Raw genomic sequence first — 14,054 nt, forward strand, 5'->3', positions numbered from 1 at the left:
TGGAACCAGCTCCAATCTCAGGATAGACCCATCTGTGTCTCACTCCCTGGGCCTCTCCATGAATGCATTATGCTTATCATGCAAGCCCTAGGGGTTCTCAATCCATCATTATTGTATGACACCTCAACAGTTAAACTTTCACATGAGTGAGTGCCAGCCAGGAAGTTTAAATAATATCTAATCCTTCCCAAGCAGGGAGAGGGAGTAGGAAGTTTTGGTGCTCCTAAGATAAAACAGGAGTTGTCACCACTCAAGTGGGGAAGGAGAATTTGAAAGGACAATACACTTTATGGACATGAAAGGTTTACCTAGGGCTAGCTTGGTTTAGCATTTAACTCAGCACAGGGAGCAAAAGAGCAAAAGTGGTTTTTTTTCTTTTCCTTTTTTTTTTTTGCGACAAGGTCTTGCTCTGTCACCCAGGCTGTAGTGCGGAGGTGCAGTCTTGGCTTACTGCAGCCTCCACCCCCCAGACTCAAGTGACAAGCCTCCCCCCTCAGCCTCCTGAATAGCTGGGACCACAGGCGCACGCTACCATTCCCAGCTGTTTTTTTGTATCTTTAGTAGAGATGGGGTCTCACCATGTTGCCCAGGCTGGTCTTGAACTCTAGAGCTCAAAATCAATCTGCCCGCCTGGGGTGCCCAAAGCGCTGGGATTACAGGTGTGAGCCACAGTGCCTGGCCGTGTTATTTCTCTACTTAGCAGAGAAATACTCAGGGTTTTCATGTTTTTTGCTCAAACTTTGTAAAGGAGCTTCATTCTTGGGAGATTCGCTAATGGGGCTGTAGTGTATTGAGTAAATCTCTCCCTTACTGTCCTTCTCTTTTCTGTAGAAACTTTCTCCAGAGCTCTGTCCCAATTTGCTTGACTATGACCATATTAACAGATGGTAATTGAGAGGTTGTAGGTCCCTCGCTCATCATGGTTGGGAAGGGCAATGGAAGAGAATGGTGTGTGCAAGGAATTTGAAGATCTGTATTTGAGAACTCAATTTCCTACTCAATGGAAATGGAATATAGCTAGTACCATGCAGAAATTGTGTTTTTTTGACATCTGCAATTGTTAAATGTTGGAAACCACTGAACGATGGCTTTTACTTTTCTTCAGGTAATTCTTTCAACCAATATAATCTAAAAGCCCCTTAAATGACTTGTTATGAAACTTCTTGAGGTGGAAGATAGTTTTTTAAGACCTTGACACTGCCATTGTGGCACTTTTCCTGCACTGGGGCATCAAAGGCTGTTGACATGGGGCATGAGGCTGCCTGCCCACTCACTGCTGCCTCCCTCCCTGCTCTTGCCTCCCCACTGGGTAGGGGGTTTGGCTTCAAAGGAACTGGCTTCCTCCAGTTCCTGCCTTGTGCATTTTCTCGTAGTTGCCACAAAGAGGCCTACCGTCTTAAATATTGTAGAGACAGCTATGCCTACTATAATTGCTAAGGATTATATGGGGGCAGGCTATTTCGATATCACAACTACCTAACACAAAGTGTGTGTTACTTTGAAGTTTTCATTGATTTTTTTTTTCCTCACCTATACTGGCATTCATTTCTATAGTGCTTTACAGTTCGTGGTATCTTTACACACACTTTATTGGTGCCACTTACTCTTTTTTTTTTTTTGAGACAGAGTCTCACTCTGTCACCCAGGCTGGAGTGCAGTGGCGCAATCTCGGCTCACTGCAACCTCCACCTCCCGGGTTCAAGTGATTCTCCTGCCTCAGCCTCCCAAGTAGCTGGGACTACAGGCGTGCCTCACCATGCCCACCTAATTTTTGTGTTTTTAGTAGAGACGGAGTTTCACCATATTGGCCAGGCTGGTCTTGAATTCCTGACCTCGGGTGATCCGTCTGCCTCTTCCTCCCAAAGTACTGGGACTACAGGCATGAGCCAATGTGCCTGGCCGATGTTTCTGACTCTTGAGGTAAGAGGGCAGATGAGTAAGTAGAGGTCCCAGCCAGGAGGGTGACTTGCCAGGAGTCTTACAGGCAACAAATGGCAGATTCAGAGCCAAACTCGGGCCTTTTGACTTTCAAGACCATTACATCATATTGCCTTCTTCTTGGCTTCTCTTATTCTTTGTGGTAATTTTCCTGAATGTGTGTCGTTGTCCTAATTGCTACAGAGAGTGAGTATTGTCTGGACCCTGGAAAGTGCATTCCTTTTCTCAGCTGCTCTCAGAACTTTGTCCCCAACTCCCTCCCTAGTTTTTCTGCCCTTACCCCTGTCACTTCCACTCAAGCCCCAATGGATAGATTTCCTGGGAGCCCCAAAATGCTCTGTGAATGGACTTGAGTGAGATAAAAGACATTTTCTCCCAGACTTGAAATTCACTTTCCCCAATCCTATGCATATATGCAGTCCTTACCAAAAACCATTAACATGTTCTGCAAGATGAAGCATATTCAGGTACATTTCATAAGTTCTTTTTCACCAATCACATTCTATAACTTAAAAAAAACCCTTTATCCTTAGTGCCTTCGATATTTTATGCTATTTCTACCTTCGTTGATTTTTTTGTATATGCACAACCATCTTATACCTGCTGAGAGGGCCTGATCATTCTAAAAATATACACAAGGGAGTGGTTTAGAGGTTCCACCCCTAGGAAGTACACCTGTACAGGTAAAGGCTCCATTGTTCATTGATAATTGTTAAGATTTAAATAAAATTATCAAACCTTGTGTGCCCATGTGTGGAGTGTGTGTGAGATTTTGTGTGTGTGTGTGTGTGTGTGTGAGAGAAAGAATGAGAGAGAGATGTGGGGGCTTGGAGCAGAGGTTGGTGAAGGGTGGGAAATAATAATAAGTGCTTGCTCTGTATCAGTTTCCCTGATATAACTTCCCGATTGGCATCTCTTATAGGCTGATGCACACTTTATGTATCTTACTGAATCCTCCCAGTCCTGTGTGAGGAGAGACCAGTTTTTCTGAAGCAGGCTCCAAGAAGCTAAGTGACTTGTCAAAGAGCTGGGATTTGGAGCCAAGTGCTTTGATTCCAGAGTTCATGTTCTTAACCACTTCATGGTGATGGATAAATAAATATACCTACACCAGGAAGGAATAAATAAACCTTATTTCCTAGAGGAAATAAGGATTGGAAGACTAACTTGGAGAGTGTTAATGCTCTTCAGCCAAAATCTCCCAGGAACACATTGCAGATAAATTAATTGGGTTAGAGTTGATCAAAGGGTACAAAATTTCAGTTGGAGGAATAAATTCAAGAGCTCTATTTTGAAAAAAATTGGGATTGTGACTAGTTGCAATCGTTGCAGTGAGTGAGAATACACCATGGGGGATCCATGAAGCAACTCAGTACAAGGAAGTTAGAATTATTACAGCATTTGGGCTTCGGTTGGGTCATTTGGGGAGGGTCCAAGAAAGGGTTTGCTCTTTTGGATATTATCAGAAAGCAGGGGCAAGTCCATGGTTGTGTATTTCAATAAGTTTTATTTGTAGGGAGGGAGACTAGCAAGAGAGTAAAGCTGTAATTGGGAAGACATAGCAATCACTAATTTTAGCCAAGAAAGCAGGCGTTTGGTTTTTTTGTGGGTGGCACAGTGACCTTGTTTTTGTCTATGCATAGACAAAATTATGCAGTGGCCTTGGCTTGCCTCATTTTATCATGGTCTCAGAGTGACTCTATGAGGCTGTTATTCTGTGAGATTGTTTATGTCTAACAGGATAATAGTTGAGCCTAGTTGTGAGTGCCTCACCAGCATCTGTTGCTCTGTAGTTCTTTTTCAAGAGGAACTCAGGGTAGAAACCACTAGAAAGTAGGGCATGACAGTACCATTTCTCCAAACTCCAGGATTTGGCCATTTGTGTCTTAACAATGTGGAGTGAGGGTATGTGCTGGGGGAAGGGTTGGTTGGAGAAGGGTATGGGATCTCTGTGTTTCTTGGCAAAGCTGCCTTTCTCTACAATGTTTCTGGATCCCTTCACGGGGAGCCTTACATTTGAGCCTTACATTTGAGCCTTACAATAGCAAACTCAGTAGTCTACAGCTACCCTCCTTTGGGGTTCTTCTTTGATTCAGTCTCACTTATACAAGCTGAGAAGGATCTGGAAGAGACACTAGAGGAAATACTAGACCCAGAAGGAGAAAGGAAATTGTTCCATCAATAGAAATGAGAAACCAGCTTAGTTTCTAATTCCTCAACCACAACACAGGTTGTCAGTCAGATTGGTTGGGGTGGGGGTGTGAGATTGAGAGGAGATTAGATTTTCAAGTTCACATGACTAGTATTCCTTTCCTTTATGGGTAGCCAGAAAATACCTGATCTTCTGCTTAAAATAGAAGCAGTTCCTGTTTATTCCAGCTAATGTAGAGAAAGAAAAGCTGCAAGGCTGACAAGTAGGGGCAGTGAGCTTTTAAACATTAAATGACAAACTGTTTCCCTGCCAGGAGCCTGTGGAGCAATCTAGGGAGGGAAATGGCCAGCCAAGAGAGCATGATGACCCACCTGGTGTTGCAATCAAGTAAAACTTACGGGAATTAGCCTGACACATTTTTGGTGTTAGGTAGTAATTATTCTTTGCCCACCTGATAAGCAGGTGTTGAAGAGGGAAGTTTCACAAGATAGTTGTGTCTGGGCCTGTCTCACACTCAGCAAGCTGCCAGATCTCTAGAGCCAAGCCGCCTGGCTCCCCTTTGCCTCCCTGGTTTGCTGGGGCTGGGGCTGGGGCTGCCTGAGCATTGGCTTGGGGCCACTTCCAGTCCCTGGAGCCAGAAGAAAGAGGGGCAAGGCTGGGCCTCCAGGGAAGGTGGAGGGAGATGGGAGCAGGAACTGGGCAGAACAGAAACTGTCCTGAGGTTAAAACAGGAGAGCCCTGTAGAGGGAAGTGCAGGAGTCCTGAATGGCCAGACTCTGCAGGGTGATCCTCAGACCTCTTTTCTGTCTTAGCTGAAAGGTGTGTCCTCCTCAAGTGTTGGAGCCCCAGGACATAGTGGGTGCCGGTGTTTAGGACCTTATTTGGTTTTGGAATGAGCAGAGCCTGCCCCCATTTATAGTGGACTTTGCACCTTCTATAAAGGAGGAGGCTGAGGCTCCAGGAAGGAAACTAGCTGGAGAGGGGGCAGGGGGCAGTGACTCACTGAAGTCCCTTTCTCTTTTAGTTATTGCTTGGTAAGGAAGTCAGGGGATAAGATTTAAGGAGCAGCAGGTGGGCCATCTTGTCCCACAATGGCTCTTTCACGCTCCCACTGCTGTGCTGGATTCCGCCAACTAGAGATCAACCTCAGTTATCAAGAAAACGTCATAGAGATTGAGACAGTGGAGTTGAGTTGTCACCCACTCCTTAGTATGAATTGGTTTCCAAAAAGGCCTTCCCCTAACCTAGCTGAGATCCAATCATAAGAAGGGAATTTTGCTACTTGGGAGGCTGAGGCAGGAGAATTGCTTGAACCTGGGAGGCGGAGGTTGCAGTGAGCCGAGATCGTGCCATTGCACTCCAGCCTGAGCAACAAGAGTGAAACTCCGTCGCAAAAAAAAAAGGAATTTTGCATGTATAGAGAATTTTGGAGCATGAAGCCCTGCAAGGGAAGGCAGAAGTGGGTTTGGGGCAGGAATTGCTCAGGCAGTCGGGAGGTGAGGGCACTGGAAAGCCCAGTGAGTGGTGGAGGCAAAAGGCACCAGAACACATAGGAGAGTGTGTGCAGAGGGAGATGAGAGCACGGCTGTTTCAAAGCTTTGCCCAGAGGAAGCTCCTTCCCTCTCCTCCTGTCTTCTAAAGGACCACAGAGAGAACCTTCTCAGCCAAGCACAGGTGTCATCTATCTCGATATCCCATGATCTTCATTCAGGAGAGACAAGGCGGGCCAAGGAGAGGTGAACTGGCTGTGCTGTCAGGACACGGACCTTTGGTTCTCTCTCCTGGGAATCAGGGATCAGGCTCCTGCGCCAGCTTTACAACCGAGGCAAGTCCCCTCCAATCCTCCTTGTCCTTCCCCTACCCCCGCGCTCAGCCTCACTCACAGGTACCTGGTGGGGGCATGGGATGAGGGTGCTGCCTGCGTCTGAGTCAGCTGGGAGCAGGACGCCAAAGTGACAGGTATGTTTTCTTCATGAAGGACACACAGTTCTGCAGTTAGCATTGGCGAGGTTTCCACTGCTTCCAAGTGCAAGAGGAAAATGATTTGAAGAGCATCAGTCTCATCACTGCTTCTGGGGTAAGTGTAGCAGGAGCAAAAAGTAAAAGTGAGCGTAGACGTTCCCACCATTTAACTGTATGGCAGGGTTTGCCAGCATCCAGCAGGAAGCCACACCCTGTGTCTGCAGTTTCTACCTCCTCCACTTTAGTTCCCATGCTTTAGGCTTTTCTGTTGGAAAACCCATTTTGTTAGACTCATATATGACATTGGTAAAAATGAAAGTGAACAGATTTTAACGCTCTCTTTACTTATAAGACCAAACAAATGTTGAGTTATAAGAATTTCCTTCAGGACCACAAATGGAAACATAGTTCAGATGAGAAATATTTTGACAGTAAACAGAAATCCCTGTAAATCACCCCATTCTATTGGCTGGCTTGCTTCTCTCCAGTTTGAAATGGTCTCAAGCTGAGACTATTCAGGGCAAAGACTGAGTAAATATAAAACAGGCACCTTGTTTGTCCCCAGAAGTCCCCATGCTTTTTTGTTTGTTTGTTTTGAGACAGAGTCTGGCCCTTTCATCTAGGATGGAGTGCAATCTCAGCTCACTGCAACCTCTGTCTCCCGGATTCAAGTGATTCTCCTGCGTCAGCCTCCCAAGTAGCTAGGATTACAGGCACCTGCCATCACGCCTGGCTAATTTTTGTATTTTTGTAGAGATGGGGTTTCACCATGTTGGCCAGGCTGGTTTTGAACTCCTGATCTCAGGTGATCTGCCCGCCTCGGCCTCCCAAAGTGCTGGGATTACAGGCATGAGCCACCACGCCCAGCCCACACTTTTAATTAATGGAGAATTGAGGTTACTAAACAATGCTTCAAGGTATGAAAGGAAATTTGAACCACTGTTAAGAATTATTCTGGAGAATGAAAGGATCTGAAGGTGGCATCAAGAGAATCACCCATCTCCATACATGGGAGCTACTCTAGAAACAAATGCAAAAGGTATATTTCAGTAATCTTTTCCCAACTTCTCTGTTCTCCTGACAAGAGAAGCTTTGGAAAGTTTCTTTTAGATAATAGTGAGAGATACAGGCAGATTGCTAGCCAAATACAGCTCTGGGTTACTGTGATAACACAGGTTCCTTCGAATGTATTTATTTTCCCAAATTAAAAATAAGCAGGGATGGAAGTAGTTATTATGCATTTTTCAAATTCTCCTTTCAACAGTCTATATAAATGTTGCAGAATGCTAGACTAGGATGAGAAGTAGGAGTCATGGGAACTGCAGGAGCCTGAGATCCTAAAGGAAGTTCGTACCATCTGACTTGGCAATGTAAGACACACATGTTAGTGTGGGGCACAAACGTGGAATATTAGGAGAGAGCTGGTTCCAGCACCAAATCCAGAGTCACTCGGGGAAGGAGGTATGGTGGCAACACTTTATGCTTAATATTCAATTCTGCTCCAGTAGAACATGGTACCCAGGAGAACCCAAAACTGCAATAGAAGAAAGGAAAAATAAACAAGGGATTGTTTTAGAAACATCTCATTCTTGGAAAAAATGGATGTTAGGTTCATTCAGGCTTAGGTGACAACAGATTTTTTTGTTTGTTTTTATTTCTTCTAAAAAAAAACCAAAAATGGGATACATGTGCAGAATGTGCAGGTTTGCTACATAGGTGTACGTGTGCCATGGTGGTTTGCTGCACCTATTGACCCATCCTCTAAGTTCCCTTCTCCTCACTCCTCAACAGGCCCTGGTGTGTGTTGTTCCCCTCCCTTTGTCCGTGTGTTCTCATTGTTCAACTCCCGCTTATGACAGAGAACATGCAGTGTCTGGTTTTCTGTTTCTGTGTTAGTTTGCTGAGGATGATGACTTCCAGCTTCATCCATCTCCCTGCAAAGAACATGATCTCATTCCTTTTTATGGCTGCACAGTATTCCATAGCGTGCATGGACCACATTTTCTTTATCCAGTCTATTGCTGATGGGCAGTTGGGTTGGTTCCATGTCTTTGTTAGATACAGATTTTTAAGAGTAATCTCATTATAAGCAACATCACTGGGCCAGATGTGACACCAAATCCATCCTGCTCCAAAGCATCACTTACTACCTGCCACTCAGAAGCAGCTTCTCTGTTCCCCACATTCTGATCCCAGTTCTCATCCTAGATTCCTTGTCTTCTGGGGTTGCCCTTCTCGTCTGTGCTAAACTCTTTTTGCCATCAAGGCCACTTATCCTCCAATGCCTTCCTGTTTCTAGTATGTACCATTTTGGGGTAAGCATTCCCTGCTTCTAGTATTAAATTTCTCCCAGGGAACTTCTCTTTTTTCCTAAAATGCTTGTGACCTGGAATGGCTGCCTCTGAAGAATGCCACAGAACTCAAGATATCTGACTTAGGCAAGGGCTGAGTTTTATTTTAGTTTATTTGGGCTCTGTTTTAGATCTGGCACTTACTCCTGGGTAACTTTAGCCAAGTCACTTAAGTTTCCTGAACTTCAGTTTCTACATTTATAAAATAAATATAACATCTCTACCTACCCCAGAGCTAGAGCAGTGAACGAGATAATGAAATAATAACAGGGTCTAATATTTATTAGAATACCTTATTATGCATCAAGCACTGTTCTAAGTATTACCCGTATAACTGAAGTTAATGCTTCCAAAACCCTATGGAGAAACGGAGGGACAGAGAAGTTACTTACCCAAGGTCATAGAACTAGTAGGTGGTGGAGCTGGGATTCAAACTCAAGCAGTCAGGTTCAGAGCTTATCTAGTTAATCACTAAGAAAAAGCCCCTTGCAAGCAACAGTGAAATGGGCATGCTTAAGAGCTCTTATTAAGCACAATTCTTGAGAGCCCCACTGAATTTCTCTGCTCCTTGTAAGACGGGAGACTGGCTACCTGCTTAGCTACTGTTGTGGGGATTTAATATTAAAAATATTTGACATGGTACCTTGTTTATAGCAGGCCCTCAATACATTTAATCATTTAATTCCCTTCCCTTTCCTTCCCTCTTTTGAATTTCAAGAGGGAATTAACTAGATCCAGAGTTTATTTGATACTTGTGGAAAATCAAGGGTTACAACTGGTTTGGAGTTCTAAGATACTCAAAGCCTTTAAACATTATCCCACAGTTCCTGCTAATATGGCACAAATAGAAACTTCACTATTACCTTTCATTCATTCAACAAATGCTTGAGCTCTTACTACATGCTATGCTTGGCACTGGGGGTACAAAGAACAGCTGGTTCTCAACTTCTTGCAGTCAAATACATCATCATGGAGAAGTTCCATCATAGAGGTGTGCCCAGGATGTTGTGAGAGCTCCTAACAGGTTGGGTTGAGGGATCATAAAAGACCCCTTGAAGGAGTTGATTTCCCTGTCCTTCCTGCCTCACTCAGTTTATCACCCCCTAAGCCAGCATTTCTTACAGCATAGTGATATGGTTTGGCTGTGTCCCCACTCAAATCTCATCTTGAATTGTAGCTCCTATAATCCCCACATGTCATGGGAGGGACTCGATGGGAGATAATTGAATCATGCGACCGGGTTTTTTTCTGTGCTGTTCTCGTGATAGGGAATAAGTCTCACAAGATCTGATGGTTTTATAAAGGGCAGTTCCCCTGCACATGCTCTGTTGCCTGCCGTCATGTAAGACATGCCTTTGCTCCTACTTTGCCTTCTGCCATGATTGTGAGTCGTCCCCAGCCATGTGGAACTGTAAGTCTATTAAACCTCTTTTGCTTTATAAATTATGCAGTTTTGGGTATTTCTTCACAGCACTATGAAAATGGACTAATACACATAGTAAACACCTAAGGGACAGTTCAGAAATCCATTATATAAGGCTATCTGAATAACAATGAGAATTTATTTGCCTTTTTCACTGTTTTCATATTTGCACTGATGGTGTAAATGCAGTGGGAAGTAAAACTCCTGGAGTATTAGCAAGAATCAAGGCAGAGTCACTAAACTTTGTTAGTGATCACTGTGTCTTCACTGCTATGCACTTGCAGTAAAAAACAAAACAAAACAAACAAACAAACAAACAAAAAAAACCAAAAACAAAATTTAAAAAGCCAGTTTCACTTGAGATTGTCCTCAATGAAGCAGTAAGAACTACTAATTTTATTACATTTTGGCCTTTGAGTACACATCTTTTTAAATATTCTGCATGACAAAAAGGAAGTATTCATTCATAAAACAGTCTGTTACATAGTGTAATATGGTTGTCTGAAAAGCACTTGCATGATTGACTTGTGTACTGAACTATTTTTTTTTTAAAAGGAAACACCACTTTTACTTTAAAAAATGATGAACAGACAAGCGATGGTTGTTTGGACTTGGACATGTGGCAGATATTTTCTTGAAAATTTACAAAGTGAGTCAGTCTGTCACTTCAAGGAAAACAACTGACAGTATTCATTGCCAATGATAAATTTGAGCTTTCAAGCAAAAATCAGAACCTTGGAAAACTTGTAGTTGTCACTGTGAACTTGACAGCATTCCATTGCTTAAGGTATTTTCCATGTGGCAATATCAATGCCACATGTGATTTTTTGGATATTGCATACATAAATCAGTTAACATTGGGAAATTTTCATAACACAATGAACTAATACTTTTTCCAAATAAGCAACCTATGATGTTATAGAATTATAAATGGCTGAAAGATATATGCAAAGTGCAAGACAAACCAATGTAATATATTTTAATGTGACAGAGTATGAAAAGCTCATTAACAGAATTTCAGATTCCAAATTGCAGCTGATCTTTAAGAAGCTACTACTTGTGGGCTGGGTGCAGTGCTCATAGCCATAATCCCAGTGCTTTGGGAGGCCAGGGTGGGAGGATTGCTTGAGGCCAGGAGTTCAAGACCAACCTAGGCAACAAAGTAAGACCCTGTCTCTACAAGAAATAAAAAAAATTAGCCAGGAACAATGGTGTGCACCTGTAGTCCCAGCTACTGGGGAGGCCAAGGCAGGACGATTACTTAGTCCGGGAATTGGAGGCTGCCCTGAGCTGTGATTGTGCCACTGTACTCCAGCATGGGTGACAGAGTGAGACTCTGACTCAAAAAAAGAAAAGAAATGAAATGAAACTACTACTTGTGGAGTTTTGTGTAGTATTGAAGAATATTCACAATTATCTTCACATTCACAATTATCTTCAGATTATACTCCACTATTTCAGATAATTGTGAATATTATTAAAACACTATTTTTTTTCAATTACATGTCTACGTGAAGGATGTATTTTCTTCAGATTGTTCAACCTGGGCAACATATTACAACAGATTGAGTGAAGGTGCAAATATGAGAATCTAACTGTCTTCTATTTAGCTAGTCATTGAAGAGATTTGCCAAAAAGTCACTATTATAAAATAGTTATTTTTCCACAAAAATATGTTGTGATAACTTTTAATGGGCTTATTATTTTAAAATAAATAAATATTTTAAACTTCTCTATGTTAATTTCCAGTGGGGTAAATGCCAATAGATATAGGCCACATAGAGAAAAGCTTTCTGGAGTCCTCAATAATTTTTGAGAGTGTAAAGGGGTTCTGAAATCAAAAGTTTGTGACTGCTTCTCTAAGGCAATGGTTCTCAACCCTGACAGCAGATCATCTGGGGGAAATAAAAGTGCCTTGGCTCAACCCCCAGGTCAATTAAATCGAAGTCTTGGAGGTTGGGATCCAAGCAATTTTTTAAAAACGTTTCCCCATGGCGTTTTAATGTGTAGCCAGGGCTGAGAACCACTGCTCTAACCTCTTGCTGCATATGCGTCAGATAAAGTGGGCAGTAGGAAAGGATGAATCTGCCAGAGGCAGCCCTTTGGAAGGATCTGGGCATAATAGTGTCATGCAGGGGCCATCTAGAGGTGACGGTCTTTGATATGTGGATGAAATGAATTAATGAGATCTGGAGACCTGGAGGAACAGTTCACTAAGAACTCTGGCAAGGGAAAGAGGCTCTCCATCCCTCTAAAGGCAGCTGCGCATCAGTCAGCCGGAAGAAGGAGCTGGTTGGCAGGGCACAGCCTTTCTCTGGTAGGGGAAGTTAACTCCTTGCCTCTCAAGGGAACCCACTGTCCTTCCTCCGGTGCTAGAAGTTTCCTGACTAGCCTTCAGGCCTGAGGTTTTGTTTCTAGACTTTCTAGTGTGGTTGAGGTAACCAGTGGCACTCTCAAGGTCTCTCCCTATCATCATCCTCTCAGAAATAAAATATGTGCTGGGAAATACTCACAGTCCAGCAGAGAATGGCAAATCCAAACCAGGCAACCCCCCAGGCATGTCGGTTCATTGGTCCAGAGATCAGTTCATAGCAGCCCTGAAGGAGTGGGCAATTCCACATTAGTGTGAGAAGAACCAGAAAGCAGAGAAGAGATTGATGGGAGAGCAGGTTCCTATTGGAATCAATGCTGCCCAAAAGTCTGATTTCACATACCCCAGCTATTTCCACATCTCTGGGGACAGCCAGCTACTAATAATGCTTTACTGAGGGAACATAAACAATACTGTTGAACAGTGATTCCACAACACATTTATGTGTGTCTTTATCACTTAATCTCACTAAAAAGTACTGCTATTTTAGCATAACACTCTTTCTATACTGAATACATGGACAATAAATTCAAAAATCTTAATTCAATTAGAATTTTTCCCTCCCCAAAGGCTTTGTTGGTGATTTGGAGGAAGTTACTTTTTGATTTGTTTGTTTTTGAATAAAAATGCTTCTGTCCATGAAAACCAGAGGTCCCCTGTTGCCATTTTTAATAATCATTAAAGGAACCCCTGCATTATGCTCCCTGAATTCTCATTTGGTGTTATATTTCAACATATCTTTACTGGATTCTAGTGAGACCTTGAAGGGTCACAGTGAGCATGCAAAGGAATAATTTTTTTATTCACCAAATCATCCATTCATGCATGCCACAATCCAGTAAGTATTTATACATGGCGCACTCTATCCTAGTCACTGTGCAAAGTTCTGGAGTGATACGCATGTGTAAGGCTAGAGCTGCCATCTGAGCAGCCCCTACCAAAGCTCTGGGAACCAAAGGGAATGCCTAGGAAATGCAATAACCAGGGCTGGTTCCATGGACCATGCGGCCCTGCCTCTCACCCCATCTTCCACTATCAGAGGAGGTTTCTCTACAAAGCGAATGAGCTTAAGCTTCAGGGCCCCTTACTTGCAAGACCCTTTCAAGGCCCTGTGCCTAATTTTGTATGCATATTTTTATTGTTTTTCCTAAGAAGGATCCTTCCCTATAATTTGTGTGTGAGGGTGGGGGTGGGGGACTCCAGCCGCAAAAAATCTAGCTCCATCCTTGTCTTCTACTCATCCTTCACTCATTCTGGCCTTGTCATATTGATCTCCTTTATGCTCCTTCAAAAAGCTGGGCCTGCTCCCACTTAAGGGCCTTTGCACTCACAGCTCCTTTCATGTAGAACTTTCCTCCCCAATCTTCCAGTGTCTCATTTTCTCACTTAATTCAGACCTCTGCAAATATCATCTCAACAAAGCCTTTCCTGACAGTGACAGAGAAAAAGACCCTTTCTCCGTCCTACTCTATATACTCACCCTGCCTTATTTCTGCTCATGGCCTTTTTGGGCCTGGAATTTTATCATGTATTTGTTTGGCAACATGTTTATTTTCTGTCTCCCATGCTAGAATGCAAGCTCCATGAGGGCAGGGATTTTATGTTGTTCATTGTTGAATTTCTAGAACCTAGAACAAGTGCTTGGCACATAGTAGACACCTAATAAACATTTACAGAATGAATGGAACATTAATGTTTACAATAGTATAATTTGCAACACACTTGATGGTTCACAAAACACTCCCATATCTGCTACTCCTTGGTCCTCCCAACAATCTTGGGAGGTGGTCATTCATCTAATAATATATATATATAAGAGCCCACTTATGCCACGTGCCAAGTACTGGCTGGGCATTT

At 43.1% G+C, this 14,054-nt stretch overlaps 1 protein-coding gene across 1 annotated transcript in view; it reads right to left on the bottom strand.

Annotated features, from left to right (window-relative positions):
* Positions 1-6,375: 6,375 nt before the first annotated feature.
* Positions 6,376-14,054, bottom strand: part of UPK1B (uroplakin 1B) — a 29,485-nt gene continuing 21,806 nt past the window's right edge. Inside the window, exons 7-8 of the mRNA XM_032149118.2 lie at positions 12,340-12,423; positions 6,376-7,586 (exon numbers count right to left, since the gene is read on the bottom strand). Of these exons, the coding sequence (XP_032005009.1) occupies positions 7,536-7,586; positions 12,340-12,423 (135 nt within the window). The 3' untranslated portion in view covers positions 6,376-7,535. The remainder of the gene's footprint in view (positions 7,587-12,339; positions 12,424-14,054) is intronic.

This window comes from Hylobates moloch, unplaced genomic scaffold, assembly GCF_009828535.3.
Source record: "Hylobates moloch isolate HMO894 unplaced genomic scaffold, HMol_V3 SCAFFOLD_4, whole genome shotgun sequence".
Taxonomy (NCBI): Eukaryota; Metazoa; Chordata; class Mammalia; order Primates; family Hylobatidae; genus Hylobates; species Hylobates moloch.